At 35.4% G+C, this 27,394-nt stretch overlaps 1 protein-coding gene across 21 annotated transcripts in view; it reads left to right on the top strand.

Annotated features, from left to right (window-relative positions):
- The window catches only part of DST (dystonin), a 429,322-nt gene that overhangs the window by 362,414 nt on the left and 39,514 nt on the right, over window positions 1-27,394 (top strand). For all 21 annotated transcript variants that reach the window (XM_033103131.1, XM_033103108.1, XM_033103110.1 and 18 more), the window contains 12 exons: window positions 87-293; window positions 10,082-10,201; window positions 10,379-10,486; window positions 12,056-12,274; window positions 15,901-16,104; window positions 17,353-17,584; window positions 18,438-18,664; window positions 20,362-20,484; window positions 20,615-20,716; window positions 22,766-22,867; window positions 26,039-26,212; window positions 26,557-26,712. In XM_033103131.1, the coding sequence (XP_032959022.1) occupies window positions 87-293; window positions 10,082-10,201; window positions 10,379-10,486; window positions 12,056-12,274; window positions 15,901-16,104; window positions 17,353-17,584; window positions 18,438-18,664; window positions 20,362-20,484; window positions 20,615-20,716; window positions 22,766-22,867; window positions 26,039-26,212; window positions 26,557-26,712 (1,974 nt within the window). The remainder of the gene's footprint in view (window positions 1-86; window positions 294-10,081; window positions 10,202-10,378; window positions 10,487-12,055; window positions 12,275-15,900; window positions 16,105-17,352; window positions 17,585-18,437; window positions 18,665-20,361; window positions 20,485-20,614; window positions 20,717-22,765; window positions 22,868-26,038; window positions 26,213-26,556; window positions 26,713-27,394) is intronic.

Raw genomic sequence — 27,394 nt, 5'->3', positions numbered from 1 at the left:
CCCCCGAAATACAGTTAAAGGAAAAAACTGTTCAAACATGTAAGCATTATCCACAGATGTGTATCTTTTCTTAATTCTGTTTTCAGGAGCTGAAAAAGGAAGCTAAAAATAGCAAAGCCTTATTGGATTCCCTTAATGAAGTGAGCAGTGCTTTACTGGAACTGGTACCATGGAGGGCAAGGGAAGGACTTGAAAAGATGGTGGCCGAGGACAACGAGCGCTACCGATTAGTGAGTGACACCATCACTCAGAAGGTGGAAGAGATTGATGCTGCCATTCTGAGGTCACAGCAGGTAGGGGCAAGTGGTTTGTTGTCCAGGCAATACATTTTCTCCAGTTGTTCCCGGAGTCTCTACCTGAACAAAGACTTCTGTTCATTGTGTTTCCATTCATTTGTTATGCTTCAGAAATGAAAGGAGGTGATTGAAAAGAATGGGGGTTACTTTGACATCTGAGTTCCAGGGCCAGGCTAGTCTGCACGTTGTCAACAGCCATTTGCCGCATTGTTTCCCAGACTGATCCTTCCCAAATCAGCCCCTGGGAAGATCAGCCCTGCTTTCCAAACAAAATGCTTCTTGTCTACATACATGCATATTGCTAATGTTGATTTTATGCGTTGGCCAAATCTGATCTGTCTGTGAGTAAATATTTTGAGTTATCATGTTAAGTCAGTATTAACTGTTCATTTATATGCAGCTATGACACAGAGAGGCTGTATTCTTTCTAAAAAGAAACAGTTGTGTTGATACAGATTTTTCTGAAGATGACTGAAAAGGGAAAAGTGATCGTTTCTGACCTACCTGCGACTTGTACAGAGTTATATAGTTCCAGAGAGTTTCAAAGGCACCAACCCTTACCTATAGCTCCCTTAGAAAACTGGGCAACCAGTGGGGCTGCTGAAAAAAATAGAAGTTCATGATACATGATTTGATTAACTTTGATTGAAATCTCTGAATATTTACATTAAGTCATCAGACTATTATTGCAAGCTTTCGGTGATGGGGTTAGAATGGTGGTGCAGTGTATTTTAGCTAGAACAGAGCTGGAGAAGGTATATGATTAAGCTTTTACTCATACAAGCCAAAAGCAAGAAACACAAATCAAGCACATTGCGTGGTAGCGTCCAAAATTAATTTTCTAAGGTTGCCGTAAAAGTGTAATTTATACAGTGCTAAAGCATAATGCTTCACTCCTCATTTCAGTGCTGTGCTCTACAATCACAAAAGCTGATGAAAAACAATGAAAGCAGAAGGGCTGCCTAAGACATTTTTGCGAGGGAGGGCATTCATGCCTGAGGAATGTATTTTCATGACTGTTTTCAAAGTTTGGAGGAATTTGTATGCTTCATTATTATAAGAAAATAAGTGAGTTTATTTGCTAAGTTTTCTCAAGTATTTGAAATATACTGAATTTTTTTCACCGAAATTTATTCCAGCAATTCAGAATTGGCACTGAAAACTTCTCTAAATAGCAAGACAAATATTTTGTATTCTTGGGAGTAAGATTTCCTTGAGAAGTGAACTATGGTTGGTTAGTTCAGTGACGTGATAAGGGCAAGGTTACAGGTTGAGCTCGTATCGGTTAGTTAGCTCTGATATGTACCAAGGTCATTAACTGGAGCCCAAGTCTATTCAAGGCCTTACAAATGTTTTCTAAAGTTAAAAAAAAGAAAAGAAAAAAAAGTAGTAACCAGGTCAGTATATGTCTTCTAGAATGCAAAACATATATCCTTTAGGAAAATAACATTTTTTTACCCTAATAAAATCACTTCTTTAAGAACATTTAAAGATTTTTTGAAAGAATATAGAAAAACTCATGAAAGAAAGAATGTATAAACAATATGGTCTCTATCCTTCCAGCCTTCTTTTTGAGAGAGAGAGAGAGTGAGAGAATGTGTGAAGTAAAAGTGTCTTGTTACCAGTAGGTCATACAGCTTATATTAGTGCCATTAACATCTTCTGATTGTTCATGTGTATTTATTTTGTATTTATATGTGCATTCCTTTCAAATGCCTACAAGTCTGTCCAATGAAATACCTCCATTAATAAAGAAAACGAATAAAATGCACTTATGTCATAAGAGAAAGAAAAAGAAAAAGAAAAGAAAAAAAAAGAAAAGAAATGCCTCCAGCAAGGCCAAACAAACATACAGTGTAGAGCTGGGAGGAACACGTGCAGTGTGCGAAGTGACTTTCCTGTGGTCCCACAGTCAGTACGTGGCACAGTTGCAACCAGAATTTAACCCAGATGTCATCCTACCACACTAGAGTACCTGCTTATAAATTGCATAGAGAGGAAAAGTCCTAAGGGGTGATCCATTTTTTCTAACCTCCTTCATTAATCTGAAGGACGGTGCCATTATTGCAGCAGAATGGAAATATATAGTTTGGATATTTCCAGTTTATAAGGACTGTGAGACACGAGAATGCAACACTGAAAGGATCATGATGTATCACTCTCTAGGCAGGTTTAAAAACAAATTGGTACCTGTCTTTCTAATTTGGCAGAAATTTCGTTTTCCACTCCGAGGAATAGTTTCTAAACTCATAATTTTTAGATTTATAAAGGAGATAATATATCACTGAAATTATCTCATAACCTTGCCCACTTGTAGATGTTTGGAATTAGGACAGAGGACACTTTGACATTAGAATATGTTTTCTGTTTACCCAATGATAATACATCATGACGTATAAAAGGAATGATGCAAAAATAATCTTTAGAGTTCATGTTAGCCACATGTTTTGTACTACATGTTTTTTGTTGGATAAGCAAATCATCTACCGTTCTCTCTCTTCTCTGTTTGAAACATGGACATGATCTGACCACAGTCCATCTTTTTAGACATACACACTTTGTTTTTTTAACACTGTTTCCCAGATTTATACCCCCAGCATAACCACATCCACAAGTGACAGGGTGAGGACATGTGCCTTGAACATGAGTTGGTAATTTTTACATTTATAGATTGAATGCTTTGTCTCTGAATCACCTGGCTAAATTAAACTAGATTTTAAATAACTGAATGTTCTGTTTGTTTTCCAAACATGTTTCTTTTAAGATGTTTCATCTTTTGCCCACATAAGGTTGTTTGTAATGTTATAACCTACTTTTTGGAATTCAACAAATGCACAGGGACTTTCAACAAATGCATTCAACAAATGCACAGGGCCTTTATTCACAGAGTGTATTGACTTTCATACATCGACATGAAAAATGTCCAGGAAAACATGAAAAAGAATTACAGTTTGAAGAGAGAGGGAAGGGAGCATACAGGTATCGTCTAATTAGCACGTCCTTTGTAACTAGCCTGTATCAAGTTTAGTTTTTAGAAAAGTTGTGATCTGACATGATTAGATTTTTCCTGTTAATCCTATGTCACAATAACAGTTTTGAAAAGATAAGTCATTCAATTTTGAAACCATAGGACTAAGAGCACTATGAAAATTTGAGTGATATTTGATATTATTTGGGAAACAACTGAACAGCCTCAGTGACGGGCAAATGAGTGCGGACTGTATGCATTTGGTGCTACCAGTCAACAAGCCGCCAATCTGACTCTACAGATTTGCAGACATTGATATTCTGAAGAGGATATTCTTTTTTTAAAAGAACTGGGCTCATTCATTACTTTGAGGAAAAATCAGAGTGGAACAATGCAGCTTAGTAAATAGTGATGGTGAGCTGTATAAAAAATAAATAAATAACTAAATAAAAAGAACAAAACAGCTGCCAAGAACTCACAATGAATGCCATTATCTGTTAAAAATTGCACATATTTTTGTGTGCTAAGCCTACACAAAGTAACATATCTTTGTTGCTTTCTTTCCTTAATTGCAAATTGAACCAAATAAACCACGTAGAAATGGGGAAAGGCACTTACGCTTAAAAGATGCATAGATGTGTGGCGTGCATTCTGATCACTGTGATCGTTTAGACCTCGGAGCGGCTCACTGTCCTTTACCTCTTAGAAAAGTGCAATTGTTAGTCACTCAAATGTGTTCATGTCCCTGGGTCTGAAAATCCCAGGCACTCTTTGGCTGTTCCCATTGCCTGGTTTGTTTTAGCAGGCCTTCGCAACCCCAACATAAAGGCATATGGGTTGGTCGTTTGGGTGCAATTCAAATAAACAGTTTATTGGCCCATTAGGAATCAGCCTTTGAGAAAAATAACACCTGTTTATTTTTTTTTAAAGACCTAGGAGGAAACCTCCCCCACGGAAGTGAGATTTGTTTAGACCCTCCAGGTGTTGGGGGTGGGAAGATAGGGCTGTGTTATGAATAATGTGAAGCAAAATGGAAGGAAGTGCTAATCCAAAGAAAGTGATAAGATCCTCAGGAGGGGAAGGGAGTAAAAGGATGTCCTTGAGGTTAAGGCTCCTTATCACTCATTCTTTCTCAATCCTCTACTTCTACTCAAGAGAGACTTCACAGTTAAGCACGAAAGCAATTTGTGAGCGATCAGAGAAATGTTTAAATAGTAGGTTAAAACCTGCCACTTATTAGCTGTTGTGGTATTTGAGCCATTTTTGGTGAAGTCACATGACTATTTTGAGTTCATGAAGACCAAACTGTATATAAGTGAAAGGGTTAAAACATGGTAGTTAAGACTGCAGTCCCTGAGGTTCATATCAGACCCCCTTGGTTCACATCTCAGATCCAACATTTACTAGCTGGGTAATCTCTGGTAAATTAGTTAACTTCTCTCTGCCTCAGTTTTCCTGGTTGTAAATAGACTTAGCGGTAATACCCACATTGTACAGTTGCGGCGTTAAAGGAGATGTTGCATGTTAAGCACTTAGTGTGTCCCTTAGAAGAATGCTGACCCTTACTGTTTTAGTGTTTTTCAGGAGTATTTAGAGATAGCCAATTAAAATGTCTTTCTCTAACTTGTAGGAAATTCCTGAAATGCTAGTTCAACTATAACAGCAGTTACAGTAGCTAAGGTTGATGGTTAGACTACTGAGGATACTGATAAAATATTTCCAAGAATGCAGTTATGGATGCTAAGATTATCTACAATTTATTTGAAGTCAATTTTTGCTACTTGTATGACCAGTAAACGCATTTATTGAAATTTGTCTAGCAATCTTGCTCTCCATGTTGCTCACATGTAACATAAGCAGTTTTTATGGTCCACTGGAAGTACACACATTAAGTAGTCATTTGGGAGGCATAGACCTAAAACAAATGCCTCGCTTTGCTGTAAATTGCTCAAGGTAGACCCCGTGGCTATTCCACGTGTTGCTAAATATTTGGCAATAAATAAATATTGGCAATAAATATTTGCCAATTTAATAAAAATTAAAAAAAAAAAATTCCAGAAGACAGAAGGGACATTTCAGCTTGAAGACCTGTTTTCTTTCAGCAGAGCAAATATTTGCCTTGGTTAACAGAAACAGTGTTTGAGTTTCAGCTTTTCTATTTTGGCAACTTAGATGGTATCATCGTACTATTTTCCATTGGATACTTTTTTTTTAAAGACAGGGAGACTTGGTATTAAACTAATATTAACACTAACAGTCTAGGTTTCATTGAAATTGTCATATAACTACTAAAAATATCTGAACTCAAACAAGCGGGGTAGTGTGTGGTAGTGTGTTACTTTATTTTTTCAGACACCAGCAGAAGAAAAATATCATTATTGTTAGATTTTATTCAAGTATCTTGCAGCATTTGCACTCAGGTAGAAAGGCCTGGGCTGTTTTTCTCAGTTTTATGTTCCTTAAGGCAATCACATGGCGAAGTTATACTTTGAAGTTTCTTTGTATGTGGCTTGAAAGCTAATAATCCATGCATAGAAGACTCCTCCACTTTTTTAATGAATATTTTTTTTCCCACATCTGAAGCTGCTGAATTAGTTGATGAAAATTTTTTCCTTTATCACGTTGATCAATAATTGCTAATGAGTAGTTTCATCTGAAACTAAGTAATATCATTAAGATAGATTTTTGAACCAGATCGAGGTAGAATTTTTCAAATGATTCATCAAGTTTCCTTCTGGAGTCCATATTGTTTTGATTTGTCCCAATAGCAGAAAAAGGAATGAATCAGTGAACGAAACATTTGCTACTATCACTGTGTGCAAACCATGAGCCTGTTCTATGTTTTTTTGAAAAAGGTAGCTTCCCTGAAATATAATGTATAATGTTATGGGAAATACAAGATAAATAAATATAAATTATATGAATGTACACGGAGTTATTTTTGAAGTTCTGCCCTTATATGAAAGCTCATCCACTCTGATGATTAATGTTCTGCATTTCTGTCTGGAACAACTTAGCACATTAGTGATCCTGTTAAACATGTGACACTCAACGGAGAGCCCGGGGAGACAAATGTATTCTAATCAACGTATACGATAGTGTGACCGCTGCCCAGACACTTTGTAGTAGTAAAGCAGCCTGACTTTTGCATTGTTTTTTGGTAGCTTTTGGTTTATGTTCAGATTTTGTTCTGGTAATACTTCTAGAGATTGTTAGGTAAAGGTTTGTTAAGCCATGTCTTCCCTTTCATATCCTTATGTAATTGAGTTTTTAAAGGTAAATGTAAGATTATTATCTTTATCTCTCTTACATTTCTGGTTTGAGCTCATTATTTAGATGATTATTTACTTTTTTTTTTCTATCTAAAATGTTGACTAAAAGAAATTGACCTGCAAATAGCTTTAATATTTATTTATTCATTCATTATTTAGTGAAGGTGAAAGCAAGTGGCTGCATGATATATCTAAAGCAAATAGTAATTTAATGTTATGTATTTTTCACTTCTATAATTTGTTATTTTTATTTGTGAGATTAAAACCATAACAGTATTCTTAATCAGTGCTGTTAATGTTTGTGTCCGGTGATTTCCTTATAATTAAGGGAAGTCTACCAACAAGCTTTACAAATATTATTAAAAAATAAAGGATATCCCCCTGGTGATGAGGGTGTACAGCCAAACTCTGCTTGTGGGAATATAAATTAATACATCTTATCTGAAGGACAATTTGTCAGTATATACTTAAAAGACAAAATGCAAACAGGAACTTACAGATGAGAGGTTACCCACATAGAATTTTTCTTGTTATTTTTTAAAACGACTTGTTTAAAGATAATTGTAGGTTCTCATGCAATTGTAAGACATAATATGGAGATCTCATTGTCCCCTTTCCCTAGTTTCCCCAGTGATAACATCTTATAGAATTATAGAACAATATCACAAGCAGGATATTGACATTGATGCAGTCAAGACACAGAACATTTCCATGATCAGAATCATCCCTCACGTTGCCCTTTTATAGCCATACCGATCCCCTCCCGTCTCTACCCACTTCCTTAACTCCTGGCGACCACAAATCTGGTATCAATGTCTACAGTTTTATAATTTTAAGAATGTTTGAGTACTTTCAGTCACAACCTCTTTCTCTCCTTCTGGGATTCCAAAGACATGAAAGTTAGGTCTCTTATTATAATTCCACAGGTCCCTGAGGCTCAGTTAATTTTTTTCCCCAGTCTATTTTCCATTATTCAGATTGGATCATTTCGATTGTTCTGTCTTCTACTTCACTGATTCTTTCCTCTGTCCCCTTCCTTGATGTCATCCCTTGAGCTTTTTGTTAGATTTTTAAGTTCTGAAACTTCCATTTAGTTCTTTAGACATGCTGTTTCTTTGCTGAGGCTTTCTGTTTTGTTTCTGAGGCCTCTTAATTTTTCATTCATTCCAACGATGTTTGAAATTGCTCATTAAAGCATTTTGATCGTGGATATTTTAAAATCGTTGTCGGATACTTTTAACATCTCTGTCCTCTAGACATTGGCATTTAGTATCTTCTTTAGTTAGGTTTGAGGTGTTCTTGGTTCTTGGTGTTACGTTCTGAGTCTTGGGTCTTAAAAGTTCTTTTTAAACTGGATTTCTCTGTCACCACTCTAGCAGAACAAGTGCGGAGTGCTGCCAGGTGGAATTAGAGGTCCAGGTTCCCCGCTCAGCCTCTCATGACATCAAAGTGGGGCGGGGGACACTTATATCTGCTGTGTGGAAACGGGAGTTCCAGCTCTCTGAGTGGTATCTACTGACACCACAATGAAGGTGGCCACATCACGACTAAAGAGTGGTGAAAATCCTGACTCCACTCAGCCTTCTCTGACAGCACCCCAGAAGAGGGGAGGGGAAGAAAACTCTTTATTTCTTGGTGGCCCTGGATATCCTGGCTCGCCACATGGTCTCCACTGATACTGTGGCCAGGGCACTTGTTATTGGCCAGTGGGGATGAAAGTTCCAGCTCCCTACTTCTTTGACGTCACCCTGGCAAGGCAAGGACCTTGTTATAGGCTCATGAGTTTGGAAATCTAGGCTCCACATTCAGCCTTTCTTCATATCAGTGTGGGTGGGACCACAGCTTGTTTTTTTTCCTGTGGTGTTTGATTAGAGTAGAGTAACATTGTCTAAAAGGTTTCTCTCTTGGTAGTTTGCCATTTTCTGGTCCCTTGGCTAGAAAGAGCAAGGTTTTCTTGGGGTTTGTCTGTGCCTGATGCTGTTTCTAGGTTGTCGGTTTCTCCAGTATCCAGCCTAGGGATGTGAGGCAAGAAGGAAACCCAGAGAACTCACCTCTGTGCTGTTCCTTGGGTCCAAGGTCCACAGCAGTTCTACTCTTTTCTCTCTCCTTTCAGAGTCCTCTTATGTATATTTTATGTGTAACATGGAGGGTTTTTAGGTCTACCTATGAGGAACAGGGAAAAGTACATCTGCTCCATCTTCCCACGAGTCTGCCTAATGTTGAATAGTATTTTAAAGTATGAATTATTTTCCGATCTAGTTTCTTATCCCCACTCTTCTCACCCATCACCTAGTTATCCTCGTAACCCCATCTGGATTTCCAGGTTCTTTGGAAAAATTAGAAGTTCTGGCAGTACTGGATTTGAATACTCACAATGTCCATTTCCTATTAAATCTTCTAACTGTGGCCATTGTTAGTTACCATTTATCATTAGTGCTTGTGGTGTCACTTGCCCACTTTACTCATTTATGATAAATGCTTGGCCTTGAAAGCCATTGGAGTTTATCTGATGCAAGGTACTGAAAATGCTCATGTTCTTTGATTTGGTACAGTCAACGTCTAGGAATCTACCCTAAGGAATTAATTAGAGATACCAATGTAGATTTATATATAAGGCTATTCATTAGGGGGTTGTTTATATAATAGAAAAAAAAAATGCAGAGAGCCTAAATGAAAATATCCAGGTGTGCTAGCATACAATGGTGTTATTTAAACATCACACTTAGAAGAATATGACACGGGAAATGTGCATAGTAAATGATAAAGCAGGATATGAAACTGTTTATACAGTGTTATCCCAGACCTTTATAAATCTTTCTCAACTTCCGGAAGAAAATTCACTAAAATACCAATGGTATTAACTCCAGTTTTTAAATTTTCTTCTGTATATTTTTCTGTATTTTATGAATTTTCTACCACAAATTACCGTTATGATCATAAAATAAAATCTCTTGAAATGTGTAAGAATGCTCTAGAAAATATTTTCTGCTATTAAAACAGATGTAAAAAAATGACACGAGTCATTTGGGGATACACTCTGCATACACAGACATGTATTTTACATATATAATTGTACACACATAAGTAATAAATATATGGGAATATTTCATTCTTTATGCTAAGAATCGTGTCCTTTGATAGCAGAATGCTACCGGCATATCACATGGGTTAAAGTGACAGAGGAAATGATTGAAAGGTGGCATCCAGCAATTGACTTCTATAGCTGTTCAATTTGGATAATACTCCTAAGGACAAATTCTTGTAACTACCCAAAAGAAGGCAATGACAGTGTTACTGTCCTAAAGTCATTGATGCTGTGTTACGGATTCAACACGCTTTAAGAGCTTATGTTTAATTATTCAGTGGAGAGTTCTCCTCCTCACCTTATAACCTCAGTCATTATCATGAATTATTTCAGGATGCCATGAAGAGATAAACTCCAATTTCCACTTGGGTAATAAGAATATTTTTAAAAAATGTAGATAGGTGTTTTTCTGGCACCAGTTACAGTAACTTGCTGACCTAATTGTTTATCTTTTGTTTAGTTTGACCAAGCAGCTGATGCTGAGTTATCCTGGATTACTGAAACCGAAAAGAAATTGATGTCTCTGGGTGACATCAGGCTTGAGCAAGACCAGACCTCTGCTCAGCTGCAGGTTCAAAAGGTGAAGGAGCACATTTCCAGTTGCATCTAAATTATTAGCTAGTCTAGAAAATGTCCTTGTATGATTTACTTTGCAACACCCCACTCGTGTAAATTGGTCTTGTCAACTACTTTGCCTAATTGTTTTCACTTGATTCATACATTCTCTGTTTTTAATCTTTATTTTTGTAAATCACAGGCATTCACCATGGAGATTTTGAAACACAAGGATATTATTGATGAACTTGTTAAATCTGGACATAAAATCATGACCACATGCAGTGAAGAAGAAAAGCAATCAATGAAGGTATAAACTTGTCTATGTGACTGGTAGTGACACTCTTGAATAAACGGCCTGTATTGAGCTTTCAGTCCTAGAAAAGCACTTTTCCTTTATCCACAGCTGCCATTTAAACAGCTAAGTCATTAGTTTCAGTAACGCATTTTTCAAATGTACAGAACAGCAGTGAAAGGAATATTCCTTAAGGGAATCACCCTGGGGACGGTCTTTTTTTATATACAGAAAAGCCATTAAGGTTTGAGTCCTTGAATAACTGGCACACATTAAGCATTCAATTAATGTTAGCTGTATTATTGCCATTATTATCAGTATAAATTGTTATTATATCTGTCAACTGTTGTTTACGAGCTCTAGAAACATTTGAGCCTCTTGAGCTGAAACAAAACCCAAAATATGTGGTTCCCGCTAATGCTGAAATCCATTCTGTATAAAGTTACAGAAAGCTGTATAGGGAAAAAAATGAACTGAATAATTAAGGAAGTATCCAGTTTATGTAGTTTCAATGATACTTTAAATTGATAGAACACCAGCCACAAGGAAAATGTTTAGTTCAATTCATATTCAGACATCTGAACAGCCTAAAGAAATTAATGCTTCTGGTAAGAAAATATCCCATGACAAAAAACAAAATTATACAAATGTTTATGTCTTAGATCACATTTTAAAGAGTATGCATTGCTTTCAAGGTATAACATAGGAAAGTAATGGAATGTACATTATATAATGATACTTTGTTTTTTATTTATATGCTACAATGGCAATTTACTTGTGTATAATTAAATATTTCCTTTGTTCTTTTGTAAGGATTCTGACATGTAAGGTACAAATCATGAAATAATTTTGATGTAATTCTGTGGTTTATTAGATTACGCTTGTGCTTTTTCTTCTGCTATTAGTTTATGATGTAAATGTATACCATAATCTTGATCACTGTAAACACCCCATGAAATTGAATGGATAGCAGAAGGTTTCACTTTGATTCTAATATATGTAATTAATTTTTCTAACTAGCAGCTCCTCTTATAATTTCATTAGTGAAAGGTAGTCCTTGTTTTTTTTTTTTTTTTGAGACAGTAGTGTAAATGTTACTAGACTCATGAGACTTGTTTTCTAACCTAGAAGATGTTGTGAGAATAGCTGGAAAATTTTGCTAATTATGTTTAGAGAGCAGGGTGTCTTACTCATAAAACTTAAGGCCTTAACAACCAAAAAAAAAAAAAAAGGAAAGAAAAAAATAAAACTTCAGGCCTTGCTTATTTACATATTTATATTTGGGTATTTGTCACCTAGTTTTTTTTGAAAAGTTCTCTGTGTCATTAAATTCCATGATTTTTAATGATTGTGTAGAATTCCTTTGTAGGAATATATCATAATTTATTAGCCTGATCTCCAATTGTTGTGCTTTTAAGATGTTCCACATTTTTGCTATTTTTTACATATGTATCTATAATTTTTTTTATGAACACTTAATGTAAGAACAGTTAACATTAGCATATGTTGGAATATTAGTCAGCCTTAAAAAGGAAGGAAATCCTTTTTGATCAGTTAAACGCATTTTATCATCTTAATTTCTAGAAAAAACTGGACAAGGTATTGAAGAACTATGACACCATCTGCCAGATAAACTCAGAGAGGTATCTACAGCTAGAACGGGCACAGTCCCTGGTTAACCAGTTCTGGGAAACATACGAAGAACTTTGGCCATGGCTGACCGAAACACAAAGAATCATCTCTCAGCTTCCTGCCCCAGCCCTCGAGTATGAAACTCTAAGACAACAGCAGGAAGAACACCGGGTAAGCTCAGTGTCAAAGAGAATGTTGTATTTCCCACTAAAAGAGAGTCATGGTTTTCATGGTGTTTTTTAATGCAGTTAGACACCTAACATGAAGAGGACGTTGTAGTGATTTTCTGTTCTTGTCTGTACAAAGTGCTTATCTCATAGTTGCTTACCTGTTATCCAGGTTTACAGTGAAAAGACTCAGTAGGTAGATCACACTGTGTATGTCATTAATTATATCACAGCTTTTATAGAATAGTATGCAGTATAAACCATCTGGGTACAAAAATAAGATTTCCATTCACAATGTTAGAGAAGTAAGCTTTTGAAGTACTTTTAATTTATGCATATCGAATTGCTTTCAATTTACACGTGTTGACTAAATTTTATACTTTGTATATACTGATGAGAGCAATTTAGACTGCAAGTGAAGAGTAGAAATATATGGAAGTGACATCACACAAACAAGGCAATTGAGACTTGCAAAAATGTACAATATAACAAATACGTCAAAATAGCAATATCATGAAAGCTACCTCTATAAAAGGAAAAATGCTGCAGTATGAAGATAAACTATTTCCCTTTTTTTCACCTTATGCATGGAACTGTTTTTAAATTCTCTGCTGCTATTAGCATGCAGGAGTAAACTAGAAGGCATATTTACATCTACAAATGTGCCATGTTTTAAATATGTATAAAATGGCATTATGAAACTCCTGTTCCAGCAGTCACTTAAATGTTAACATAACTTAAAATTTTGCAAGGTTTTGAATAAGAGGGGGTTCAAGACTTTCAGGAAAAATGTTGGAGTTCTTGTTATTTATGCACTTGAGAACCTTGTTGTTCTCCCAGATCTGTACAAGATGTACTCTGAGATTAATTGTGTGTGTGTGTGTGTGTGTGTGTGTGTGTGTGTGTGTGTGTGTACACTTTAATTCAGGGTATATTGCATCATTGTTTGAAGTATGTGACATAGTTATAAATATTGTTTGTTTCCTTTTTTAATACATGAGCATTGAAGAATATCTCTAACTGAAGTATTTATTTAGAAGAGAGCTTTAGAGAACACAAAATGGAAATGTTATGGAGTTCTATCTAAATCATTCAGTAGGAGAAAGACTTACAAACTGTAGAATTGAATTTTAGTATAAAGGTTTTATTTGTGGCAGAAATCCTGGTGTCTACCTACTGAATGATTTTTAATATAAAATGTTCATGGATTTCTTCTACTCTGACATGAGATTTGAGTAGCTATGTGGCTAGCATAACATCAAATATTATTATTGAACTAAAAATGTCAAAATCGATGTATTTTTGCATATTTTTTAGCTTTCAAAACAAATTTATGATTTTATATATAAAGGGAACTAAAAACTGTGTAGCCAAGTCTTCATATTGTTCAAACTGAATTGTTCAGAATATTTGCTACCTTCAAGAAGGGCAGTTCTTCTGAAGTTTCATGATATCCTCATCAGCTATTTTTGGCATATCTTCTAGTTCATTCTAGCCAGGAGTCAAAGAGCCATATTACCAAATGGTGGATATCTTGCAGTCACACCGGGTATCTCCAGCATGAGTGGACTCTTATGCTAGTATGTGGCCAAGAACCATTTTGTTACATATGAGGCAAATGACATCTCCAATGAGGCCCTTTTTCCATGTACTCACATACACCCATGGAGGCATCTAGTAGGTGTTCCCTTGTCTGTCATAGAATGGTCTTGCAAAGGCTCATCTCCCTACTTCCTAAGCAAGGTGTCTCGTAGTGGTGCTACACAGATGACATCTGCTTAACTCTAGGCAACTCGGGAAAACCTAAATCTCTCATTTTACTTGAAGTCTCTTGATAGCTCAAAAGTGTGAGCTTGTTGTACAATCATACCTTATAGAATATTGAAACCAGAATGTGAGTAACAGATTCCTTTTCCATGAGATTCTATATTAGTCGATATTACCATCACCACCTCCATTCTGTAAAACAGCATGAAGATATGATCAAGTATTATGAAACAAAAATAAGAAAATCTCAGCCTGGAGTCCCCCAGGAGCTAGATTGCAGACAGGACCCTCCCACATTTTATATGTAGCATGTTAGATTAGGTCTCTATCCTTTTTTAAAAATTGAATTTGTATTTATTTAGCTCTTTTCCAAAAAGAGTTTTGAGACCACCTTCAGATAAACTTCAAAAGTAATATATTACACTGGGGATTGTTAATGATATAATGAACCAATTTCCTCAATATTCAAAATAATTTGTATGACTGATTTTAGTGGGCAATTTCAATAAAAATCCAGGCATGTGGCTGACCTGGTGATTCTTCTTGATGAATGATAGAAATTAAAATATTTGCAGAAGAAGATTGGTAGCTTTTCTACAGATTGTCTTTCCTGAATACAAGTTGTCTCAGAGACGCTGTTATTTAGGAGCTACGCAGCAAACAGTTTGGGGAATACCTCCTAGTGAGGACAGGAACTGCCGGTTAGGGAACCAAATGAATAGTATGGTATACATAGAAGACTTCTCCATGCTGCATGGAGGCCAGCCTCAGAGAAACCTGCAGGCAAAGACAGATCTTCCCCGAGAGTGGTTTTGGATTTGGCCTATGAAAAACTGCTCAATGGAGTGTCTGGGTTCCATGGAGTGTAGATTTATCTGGCTCCTTAGAAGGAATGGCGCTCCACTTGGGTTTCATACTCACTCGTTAGTATAAATGTCATTATGTTTCTTGATTAGATGATATTATGCAAAATATTCATGTCACATGTTTCCTTAAATACACCTTACATGTATAGCTATGTATTTGATAGATTGGTTACCCTTGCAGTCTTAAACATTTAAAATAAATACAAATAGATTCATTCATATGTATATGTGTATATGTCATGCATATCATATATATGTGCACAGACTAGATTAATACATTCATATTATATTGTAATATATATGTACACATTTATGTTGGTTTACATATAATTACAAAACCTTGTGGGCTTACATCCCCTAATGTAGCTTTATCTTTAGTTTTTTTCTGTCAGCAATGTTATCTACCTTTTGAGGTTCCTTCCCTTCCATCCATCCATCCTTTCCTTCCTTCTTTCCTTCTTTCCTTCCTTCCTTCCTTTTTTCCTTCCTTCCTTCTGTCCTTCCTATCTTCCTTCCTTCTCCTTCCTTTCTGTCTTCTTTTCTTCCTTCTTTCCTTCCCTTTCTCCTTTTAAATAATTTCTGTATACATCATGATTGTGCATAAAGGGACACCAAGAGTTATGGCTTGGTCTCTGTAGGTTGGGGACATACAATAAGTGCAGAATCCTTTTAGGTAATATGAGTCTTGGCTAATGCTCTTGTCAAAATGTCTTATGGTATGAAATGCATAATGAGCTGAGATTCATAATTTCACTCAGCCAACATTTTTGTGTGTATCCCTAAAGGGACTTTGACATGAGCAGACTGTTGTTTAATCTTTATATCAGGGGCATTGTTTTTCTGGCAAAGAGTTGTATGAGCCATGCTGGGTTAAATGCCTTGTGATGGGAGTGTGTTTGTTTGGAGTTTCTTGCCAGCTGGATGCATTGGGGATGTAGACAGCTGTAATATGGGGGTGTGATCCTGAGATACTGAGAAACTGTTTGGTTTGTTATAGCAACTACGAGAGTTGATAGCTGAACACAAGCCTCATATAGATAAGATGAACAAAACTGGGCCGCAGTTACTGGAATTGAGCCCAGAGGAAGGCTTTTCTATCCAAGAGAAGTATGTGGCAGCTGACACCCTTTACAGTCAAATTAAAGAAGATGTCAAAAAGCGAGCTGTGGCACTGGATGAAGCCATTTCTCAGTCTACTCAGGTAATCATTTACACCAGCAATATGATTGGGTTCTTCTGAACATCAGAGCTTGGAAAGACATTTTCCTGATTAAATTTCAACGAAAATTATTTCACGACATTATCTCTGAGGATTGATATCTTCGTCTCTTAGAGGTGATATTTGCTTGAGCCCAGTTCTTGTATTTATTTCTCTGCCTGCTTGTAGATAAAATAAAAAGTAAGTTTTAGTCACTTAAGAAACATAACACTTGTCATCGTTGTCCAAATATTTAAATAAATGTCCATCCAGAGTAAAATGTCATTGGGAGAAATAAAAGAAAGTGTGATTATCATTACTAATAAAACACTCACAGGAAGGCCATGAGAAAGAATGAGTGATAGGCTGAGGAAGACGGAGAAAATACAAAGTTGGAAAATGTTTTTTTTTGCCTTTTCTGAAGATATCTTTTGAGAAATTTAATTTGAAATTAACTACAGATTTTCCATTTTCAAGGTTTGGTATTTATTATTAGATACACTGACCTCAGAGTGGTCCATTTTCTGTAATCCCGATGATGAGTCCTGTAGTGTTGAAGATAGTGTAGAATTTATGAATGAACACGTTTTTATAAGTTTGCTTCATTGTCTATGATACCTTTGCAAGCAAGAGTTTAAAATTCTTTCATGAATTTGAGTATGTGATTGGCTATGAATTAAATACAAACTTCCATTACAACATTGGGGAGGGTTTTGTTTTGCTTAAATTTTTACAGTTTTCAGTTCAGGAAACTTCTAACTTAAGAAATCCTTTTAATCTAATCAAAACTGCCCATGAATTTCACAGGTATTAATATAACATTTTTTAGGATTGCATAGTAATCAGAAAAATAAATAAAACAGTTTTGATAGACAAACACCCAGATTATTGAAGTGAAAATTTAAAATTAATAAAAATGAAGATAACACGATGAAACAGCAGATAAGGTGCTGCTGTCACGTGGTCCAGTTCTATGTTAACGTGTACCATTTCGTAATGAATACACTCAATTATTTTCAAGAAATAGTCCAGTCTACATTAACTAGTGTGGCGCAGAGAAGTGCATAAATCGTGATTTTAGGATGTCTTGATACACCAGCTGGATGTAACTCTTTGGTTGAATCTGTTAACAAAGGGACTAAGATTGAGTTCTTGATTGTGACGTTAAATAGATGTTTGTTTTTTATTTAAATTTCACATTTGGTGTCACAGATCTTTTCCCCATAAATGATCCCTTTATTTTACTACTAGTTCCATGACAAGATAGACCAGATCCTGGAGAGTCTGGATCGCATTGTGGAGCGCTTGAGGCAGCCACCCTCTATCTCTGCTGAGGTGGAGAAGATTAAAGAGCAGATCAGTGAAAACAAGAACGTGTCAGTAGACATGGAGAAGCTACAGCCATTGTATGAAACTCTTAAAAAGAGGGGAGAGGAGATGATTGCTCGATCTGGGGGCACTGATAAAGATATATCTGCCAAAGGTAATAATTTCAAGATAAGGAAACAATTGAATTTTACTTTTAAAACAATTGTAAATGTTCATGCTGCTTACTGACAGTCCAGTTGCATATCAGTATGCCAGGTTTTAGAAAAGATATGAAAATTATGACGTGTTTGAAAGGCTGTGTACATAAATCCCTTGTTACTGTCTTCCTGTATTTGTGAAATCAATCGGTTAAATACAAAGTGTGCCATTATACATAAACCGTACGTTCTTCGTGCCTTTTAAAGCAGTTGGTTAAAACATAATGCTAGTAAGACCAAACCTAGGGACTTTTTTAATGACTTCACTACCTTACATAATAGGTACTCTATCCCACAGCCACAGAAATGGCAACCGTCTTAAAGGTATGACCTGGAGCTCAAAAGGAAGAGAATGTGAGTAGGTTAGTGGGAATTCATGCTAATGGTACTCTGGAAACAAGCCCAAATACACATCCTATATTGTTACATTCCTGGGACTGAACAGACATTTTCATTCTTGACTTGGAAAGCATAAAGAATATACCTAGGTAGTTATTTCACTTTCCTTATAATTAAGGCCAGCCTTGGTGGACTTGAAACTCTGTGAACTTAGATGTACTCTAAGCTCACTTGCTTTTGAGCATCTACTTTTGTCAGGAAGAGCCATTCAGGAGGAACAGGATACCCTCCAATCTTTTACTTGTCTGGAATAGGCTGTCGGACCCACTGATACCCACTGGTCTGGGGTCAACCAAAATTCGGTCCAATTATTGATACTTGAATCACTGTTTCTGTGTGAACCAAAGCATTCGGCTTTATTGCTTAAATGGGCTAACATACTGCCTTTTTTTATGTTGTTTTGCTCCATAGCTGTTCAGGATAAGCTTGACCAAATGGTTTTCATTTGGGAGAACATACACACACTGGTGGAAGAAAGAGAAGCCAAATTACTGGATGTAATGGAATTAGCAGAAAAGTTCTGGTGTGATCACATGTCACTGGTGGTCACCACTAAAGACACTCAAGACTTCATCCGGGATCTGGAGGACCCTGGAATTGATCCCTCCGTCGTAAAACAACAGCAAGAAGCAGCAGAAGTAAGCAGAATATCTCATTTACATTTAAGAAATACATTGTAGTGCAATGTAAACTGGATTCTTTTGGTAAATATTCAGAATTACTCAAAATTTATATTTAGTTCTGAATATGGAATGCATAATGCTACAATAGGAGATAGAGTATATCCACAAATTTTGCTTACAGTATATTTCTTCATCCCCATTTCTTCTGCCTTATTTCAAGACCTCATTCTCTGTCTCTCTCTGTCTCTTTCTCTCTGTCTCTCTGTCTCTCTCTGTCTCTCTGTCTTTCTCTGTCTCTGTCTCTCTCTGTCTCTCTGTCTCTCTCTGTCTCTGTATCTCTGTCTCTCACTGTCTCTCTCTGTCTCTCTGTCTCTCTCTGTCTCTGTATCTCTGTCTCTCACTGTCTCTCTCTCTCTCTCTCTTTCTCTCTCTCTCTCTGTCTCTCTCTCTCTCTCTGTCTCTCTCTCTCTCTCTCTCTCTCTCTCTCTCTCTCTCTCTCGTATTCTAAAGTATCTGTCTCTCTCTCGTTTCTAAAGTAATCCCAAGTGATTTCCTTCCTGGCAGAGTCTTTCCTTTCCAAGCCCCTACCCTTTCTGCCAGTCATCTCGTCTCTCTAGATATGCTCTTATTGTGTTGCTGCTTAAAATCCTGCAGAGGCACCCACTGCCTCCTGCATAAAGTCCAAATTCCCTAGAATCAGGTGTCAGTCTTTTTTATATCTTAGCTGTGCCTGTGTATTTAAAGCCACTTTTTTCTACTGCTCCTTTATCAAGCTCCTTCTCTTCTGGTACACAAAGTGGCTTTTCCCAAACTGCTGGCTCTTTCTAGCATCTGTATCTTGGCACATTTTATTTCTTCACCCTAGAATATACTTCTTGTCGTTCTTCTGGCACATCTCACTCCAACTTCAAGATGCAGTTGGATTATTACCCTCCATGTAAAATATTTTTTGTGTACTTGGCAGTTAGTCTGTCCATGTTCCTATAATACTTTCCTCATGCAAAGGACACATAGCATGACTTACTGATTATATAACTCTGTCTTTCCTAATGGACTCAGAGCCCCTTGTGTAGAATAGTCAGTCATATATCTATTTTTCTTTGTATTCTCAGTGCCTAGTTTAGGGCTTATTTTATGCTTGGTAAAGGCTTCTTGAATTAATAAATATATTTAACCAAGAAGATGAAAACAAAGGTAGAATATTGTATTTCTGACACAGTCGTTTTTGTAGTTTACATGTCCTAGGATAAAAATAAATTCAGAGCTAGATTATCCTAAATGTACTAAACAAATGCATTATTTTGTGTAAGGTCTTTGAACTCATGTTTTACTAATGTCTATTTTAAATGTGTTTGCCAAACTAGTTGGTTTGAAAAACAAAATGTGTTTTTATGCCTTTTAGTATAGTTGACATTTAAAAAAAATTGTTTTGGTACTTATTATGTAGAATTATTTCCTAAATATTATCTTTATAATAAACATTTGACACTTGTTACTCGAACAAAGGATGCTATTTTTTCTTTAAAATATTCTTCTGTTATCTTTTCTTTTTGAAAAAAATTTATTGCAGAAACCTAGAAGACAGAAAGAAGAAAATACAAATTGATCATAATTCCACCCCCTAGAAATAACTCCCATGAATGTATATGTGCAACTTTTTAGTTTCAGTGTGGTTTTGCTTAAAACTCTAAGGCTGCTGTTTTTTATTCTAGTCCATAAGGGAAGAAATAGATGGACTACAGGAAGAGCTGGATATAGTTATTAGCCTGGGTTCTGAACTCATCGCTGCATGCGGGGAACCTGACAAACCCATTGTCAAGAAGAGTATAGATGAGGTACACCTACCATGATTTTTACTCTTATCAGAATGTTGTTTTTTTTTGAAGCTTTCATTAATTAAAGCATATTTGATAGAAGTAGTTGAAAAGTTATGACAATAAAAGAGTTCTAATATTTATATTGTAGTTAAATTCAGCATGGGATTCTCTAAATAAGGCTTGGAAAGACCGGGTGGACAGACTCGAGGAGGCGATGCAGGCTGCGGTGCAGTACCAGGATGGACTACAGGTAAGAGGACTACAGTTTGTCCGTTGGGAGAAGGAATCATGCTAATTGATGTCTGCAGAGTTACACGTTGGCATCACCCCAGGGCTGCAAGCGTATATGTAATTTCTTCGCCTACTTCAATTCATGTTTTGCCTTTTAGAAGGTATTTCTGACATCTAAACAAATTTTTATATACACATTCAGTGACATTGACTTTGAAAAGAAGTATTTTAATTTTTTAACTGAAAGTAAATGTTCCCACACAGTATTTTTCGCAAGTGGCTCAATACCAGACAGTGAAATGGAACTGACCCTGAGTTCTATTCTAAAGCTGAGTGGAATAAGATGAAAGGAGTAAACACTATCTAAAAATATCACCAAGTTTAACTAAAGTCAGAAGTAAAGAAATTTGATTCAAAGCCAGCATTCCCCATGAACTAAAATAGATTTCTCTTTTATTAGGTCATAATCTGTTGTGTAAAAAGTGTTTTTGGTTTTTTCACATGTGTATATAATTCCTTTTAATAGTTGTTTTTCACATCCCTTAAGAGTTCTCACTCAATTCATTAACTATTTTTTTAGTTTCAGTATTAAAAATCATCTCATTAGTTGAGGCCAACTCAGGAATATTTCTTTCCCTACCTTTCTTAACTTTATTCCATTCCCTAATGTTAAGGCTGGCAAGAACTTAATCTTTCATCCCTCCTACCATATGGAAAAAGCCTTTCTAAGTATTTCCATAACACCAAGTGAATATTCTTTTTAAAGCTCAGATGAGAACATCTTTTCCTTTTTCTTATACCCCTCCATTTCTGTGTTTATAAAAATTAATATCATAAGCCAGGCTTCATTCCAGGTGAAAAGTGTTTTTTGAACTTTGGAAATAGATGAAAAAAATTCACTACAAACAAGACCTTATTATAACTTGACCCCTCTGCCCCTCCCTTTTTCTAACAAAGTCATAATTTATTGGTTAGGTATCAGTGGCCAGTAACTGATCAAGCTTCAGCCATCAGTCTGTGAGGCCAGGTCATGATTGTCACATACTTTGGTAACTTATTGAGTTGTGCCCTCCTTCATGGCTAGAGATGGCACTGTCGCCACTTGTAGCCGTTTCGCCTCAGGAGCCATTAGCCAACCGTAGGAGGGCACAGGCTGGACCCCTCGACTTACACAGCCTCATAACCTCTGCTGGGAAACAAGGCCCATCATCGGTTAGTAGCATCACCTGTGCGAGTGAAGGGCCACTTGACTAATTGAATATCTGTGGCTACCTATAGCTAGAGGTCAAAAGCTCCAGAAGTTCCAGAGGGTCAAGGTTGATTATAAAGTAAAATAAATTTTATTTCTCAGGTTGCCTCTTAAGTTCTTAGGGTTTTATTAGTGTTAACTTTCAAATACCAGATATTTTCCAAAGATTTTTCCCACCTACTATATGGTCTGGCAACTTCATTAAAGTGCAAAATAATTTTGTGTGTTTATTACCTGGAAAAAAAAAGTGAGTTGAGCCTTTTTAGCATGTTCATATTTTCTAAAAAAGAACAAGAAAACAGGAGATTTTGAAGTTTGTGTTGCAACTCAGGATAATGGTCTTAATGTTAATCATTATATGTGCAGAATTTTAATGCTAATCTAAATGATATGTAAGGGTTTAGTGGAGCTAAATATTTTTCTCAAGTGTTGAACAATAAACTACTTGATTATTTGAAGAAGCAGATGGGTTTCAATCTTTTTCTCTCAGTATATTTACACAATCTGCTTTTAGGCAGATGTAAGAGAGCATAGAGAACTTTTTCCAAATGGGCTTTATTTTTAATATTCTAAGATTCTATTCAAGGTAGAATTTCCTTTGCAAACTTGGATGCACAATTGTAGGTTACATCTATTTAATAGTTTGGACAACTGTTTGGGTATATTGCTGCTTTTATTTATTTAAATGAACCATCTTAATTATAAAATAGGCTCATTGTATATCTTCACAGATTTATGATTGTACTTTTCTGTAACACCCAGATATTGTAGCAATTTCAAATGTACTATTATAATAACACATGGGCTAATGTTTTTCAGGCAATATTCGACTGGGTAGATATTGCAGGTGGTAAATTAGCTTCCATGTCTCCAATCGGAACAGATCTTGAAACTGTAAAGCAACAGATTGAAGAGCTAAAGGTATGGGTAGGGGCTAACTAGTTTATCAAAGACATTGAATTTTTAAGTTCTTGATTCATAGTGTTCTTTACACAGATTTATTTATTTTACATAACTGAAGTAATGACATTCTGATTATGAAACTGGTTTAATATAATGCCTGCATCTAATAAGCAATATGTAAATGCTTCTTAAATAAAGGATATAAAATACTAGTAGTTTTCTTCTCATTAAATTAATATGCTTGTTATAGAAATATTAGAAAATATAAAGAAGCAAAAAAGTGGCATTTTAAATGCCACCCAAAATGTATGTATCCAGAGACAACCACTCTTGAGACATGATTTATAGTCTTTCAGATAGTCTCATGTTGAGGGTAGGATGAGGTATGGGGAGCATGTGTGTGTGTATTTTACACATATGTATAATAGATCATACTGTAAGGATTTTTATGACTTTATTATTCAGTAGTATATTATTGTTGTCAATAAACATACAGCATTATTTTCTCCATTGTCTTCAGAATAATTCATTTAGTCTTCCAGGCTATAGAACAGGGGTTTCCAAACTGTGGCCCGCGGGCCAACTGCGGTCCACAATCCATTGTTAATTGGCCTGCAGCAAATTCCAAAAATATATTTAGTTTACTTAAATAAACCAGGTGAGGCAATACGTACTTCACCTCGAGTGAGTGGCCCGGCTGTTTGTGTATTTTACCGCATAATGGCCCTTGGTGAAAAACGTTGAAAAAAGTTTGGACACTCCTGCTATAGAAGCATCCATAGGATAATTGTGTTTCTCAGAATGTTTGTTTTGTAAATCTTTGTTGTCCATCTGCTTTTCTCTGTAATTTTTTCTTTTGTGGTTCTTTATCTCCAGCTGTGAAAATGGCTGGACTGTTCCCTCTTTGAATTCCTCTGTGCTGATCTGATCACTTAACCAAAGTGGGATCAGCTATTTCCTTCCTAATTTTAAGTGTCCATCCAGAGACATCACACCATTTTCAATGAACTCTACTAGATTTTTATATAAAATTATTATCTTCTAATATTATCTTCTAATCTTCTAAAAATTATTTAGAATTGTAGCATTTTCAGCTCCAAATGTGATATAGAATATTTTGTTTAGAAAAAAACGTGGGTTGTTTTTTTTTTGAGAATTTTACTGTTACCATCATTAGATTGCAATTTTATTTTTCTTTAAAACCCCTGTCTGGTTATGTAGTAACATGATATACTTTATGTGGTAACACGATACCTTTATAGGTATAGGTGTGAAGGAGAATTTATTTTGGATATTTGCATATATCTCAGTGGGTTTCATATATAGGAAGGTTAGGAACGCTCTCTCTGAAATCAGGTTGTCTCAGATTACATCCCAGTTCATCCACTTACTAGCTAAACGACATTGGGAAAGTTACTGAACTGGTATCATGTCTGTGTCCTTAGCTTAAATTGAGGGTAAAATTATATTCTCTATAATTTTGTTGAGAATAACTAGAACATAGCAAGTATTCATTATACCTTATTATTTTTTAATTATCATTTTCAAGTGTTTGAAAAGATTAAGGGACTGCTTTATTACTTACTTATAATTACTTATGTCATTTATTACATTTAATTATTTACTGTTATAAAATAAATATTTTATGAAAGGACAGTTTCCTATTACAAGCAACCATTTGCTACCCTATATTAGTTGGTAAACCCGAGATTCTTAAGTACGTGTCAGTAAGCACCAGGAGAGTGAATAATGTTATTCTAAGTCAGCAGTGAGGGAGGCATAGGAATAATTAAATATTAATGAACATAGGACAGCTACACAAAACATAAAATGTTCAGTGGATGCAGGATGTGGTATGTTTTTGAGCAGGACATACTAATTTGAGTTTCCTGGAGATATTATTTCTAGGTTTCATATATATCAATATCTATTTTATTTTCTTCATTTCCTACAATTTCAAAACTCATTTATTAAATACAGAGGGCATCAAAAAAAGAACACATATTTTAAGAAAGGAAAAAAAACTGTTAAAATTGTAATACAATGAATGACGCTCTCATTCATTTGATTAATGCCATTTTTGAGTGAATGTCATGCTACACATTGCTACTGCAATTCAATTCAACTTTAAAAAGTAATACATAGATAACATCTTTTAAAATGTGTACATCTTTTTGGCACCCTCAGTATATGTAATTAGATTTTGGAGTAAGTTCAGACGTGCAATTTGTTGAATTTTTTTTATTGTAGAGAACAAAAGTAAAATATCAAAATTAAAAATAGAAACATTTTTCCATCAGAAAACATTGAATAAAGAGCAATTATTTCCCTTATATTTTTATCTCTAATTTTTTCATCATTAAACCGTGTATTACATTTTTTTCTGATTAGTTCATTCATTTATTCTTTTCTTTAGATTCCCCATATAAGTGAGACCATATGGTATTTGTCTTTCTCTGTCTGACTTATTTCACTTAGCATAATGCTCTTTAGGTCCATCCATATTATGGCAATTGGTAGGATTTCATTCTTCTTTATGGCTGCGTAATACTCCATTGAATAAAGGTACACAGTTTCTTAATCCAGTCGTCTACCGATGGGCATTTTGGTTGTTTCCATGTCTTGGCTATTGTGTATAGTGCTGCAATAAACATAGGAGTGCATAAATTTTTTCGAATTAGAGTTTTGGATTTCTCCAGATAGATACGTAGGAGTGGAATTGCTGGGTCATAAGGTAGTTCCATTTTCAGATTTTTGAGTTATCTCCATACTGTTTTCCATAGTGGCTGCACCAATCAGCAATCCCACCAACAGTGCACAAGGGTTCCCTTTTCTCCACATCCTCGCCAGCACTTGTTGTTTGTTTATTTATTGATGATAGCCATTTTGACTGGGGTGAGGTGGTATCTCATTGTGGTTTTTCTTTGCATTTGTCTAATGATTAGTGAGGTTGAGAATTTTTTCATATGTCTGTTTGCCATCTCTATGTCCTCTTTAGAAAAATGTCTCTTCATGTCCTCTGCCCATTTGGGTTGTTTGTGTTTCTGTATTACATTTTTATTCCTCTTCCCTCCGCCCCGCTGATAATAACTGTGAGCTAGAAGAGATCTAACCCATAGAATATTTTGTTTGTTTGTTTAAAGTTACTGATTGGTAACAAATTTTCCTTGTATATCTCTTAAAAAATAGCTATTTAAGTCAGAGGCTTATCAACAACAGATAGAAATGGAAAGACTGAACCATCAAGCAGAGCTTTTGCTGAAGAAAGTAACAGAAGAAAGTGACAAACACACTGTTCAAGACCCATTGATGGAACTGAAATTGATATGGGATAGTTTGGATGAAAGAATTATCAACAGACAGGTAAATACCAAGACTTTTGTTAAGAATTTATAAAATTTCAATTTTACACATTAATGTAAAATAATTATTACCAAGTACAATTAGGTGATTATATATATATATAAACTTTTGAAGCCCCTATATTGTCTTTCATTAGAACTCTTTCTGCTTCTCACATGCCACTTTTGAACCATAAAGAGTTTCAGACTTAGAATGTAGAAGTTTATGGTGATTGGACTTCATTGGATATGCATACAGACGTACGCAACAGGAAACAATTGATTTTTTTGCTCCTGTTTTATAAATGTATGTTATTCATAATATCAAATTTGTAACCATTTTTTTACTCTCTACTTTTTCTGTAGCATAAGCTGGAGGGTGCTCTGTTAGCACTGGGGCAGTTCCAACATGCTCTGGATGAGCTATTGGCGTGGCTGACACACACAGAGGGCCTACTAAATGAACAGAAACCTATCGGAGGAGACCCTAAGGCTATTGAAATTGAACTTGCCAAACATCATGTACGTAGCTGTCATTGCATGTTGTTTCTTCTCCATGCTTTTCTAGTGTCATCAGCTTTTTTTGTTTCTTTTTCATGCATTTTTTAAAGTTTATAATTTTAACACAAGTTCATATTTGACATTTGTAACTAAAGGTTAAACTACTTAAAATGTACTTCTTAAAAGATTGTAATTAAAATATTTTTCTCATTGTTAAAGGTAGTTATTAGCAAAAACAGCAAGGATGGGAAATTTCTGGCAAAATTTTGTTAGGACTACATGGCAAACACTGTAGGTTTCAATCCCTAATTATACCTGTCATTGGATTAATATGGTATAGTTTTAAAAGTTGTTGGGAATAGCCTAATAAGTCATAAATTAAAAATGTTGTTCTACTGCAGGTTGTGTGTATGTTTTCCTTCTAGTGATCCTTATTTCCATGGGTCTCTCAGTTGATGATTGCTTGGCACGTCTAACTTATTTCTATCTGTCTATACATCTCTCATTATGCTGAGGTTTGTTCTTCTGTCTCTTTGTCTCTCTTTTCAGTGGCTTTTTGTGTCTTAGTCCTTTTCTTTATGAATTAGTTTTTTAAAAAATATTATGTTTAAAAGAGATTTTATATATCCTGCACTTGATTTAAAGATAAATTGAAAATTTTTATATTGAGATATATGCAACACAATATTATATTATTTCCATC

The sequence above is a fragment of the Rhinolophus ferrumequinum genome, chromosome 3 (assembly GCF_004115265.2).
Source record: "Rhinolophus ferrumequinum isolate MPI-CBG mRhiFer1 chromosome 3, mRhiFer1_v1.p, whole genome shotgun sequence".
Taxonomy (NCBI): Eukaryota; Metazoa; Chordata; class Mammalia; order Chiroptera; family Rhinolophidae; genus Rhinolophus; species Rhinolophus ferrumequinum.
Note: the sequence above shows the minus strand (reverse complement) of the source record. Positions and strands in the feature narration are given on the sequence as shown.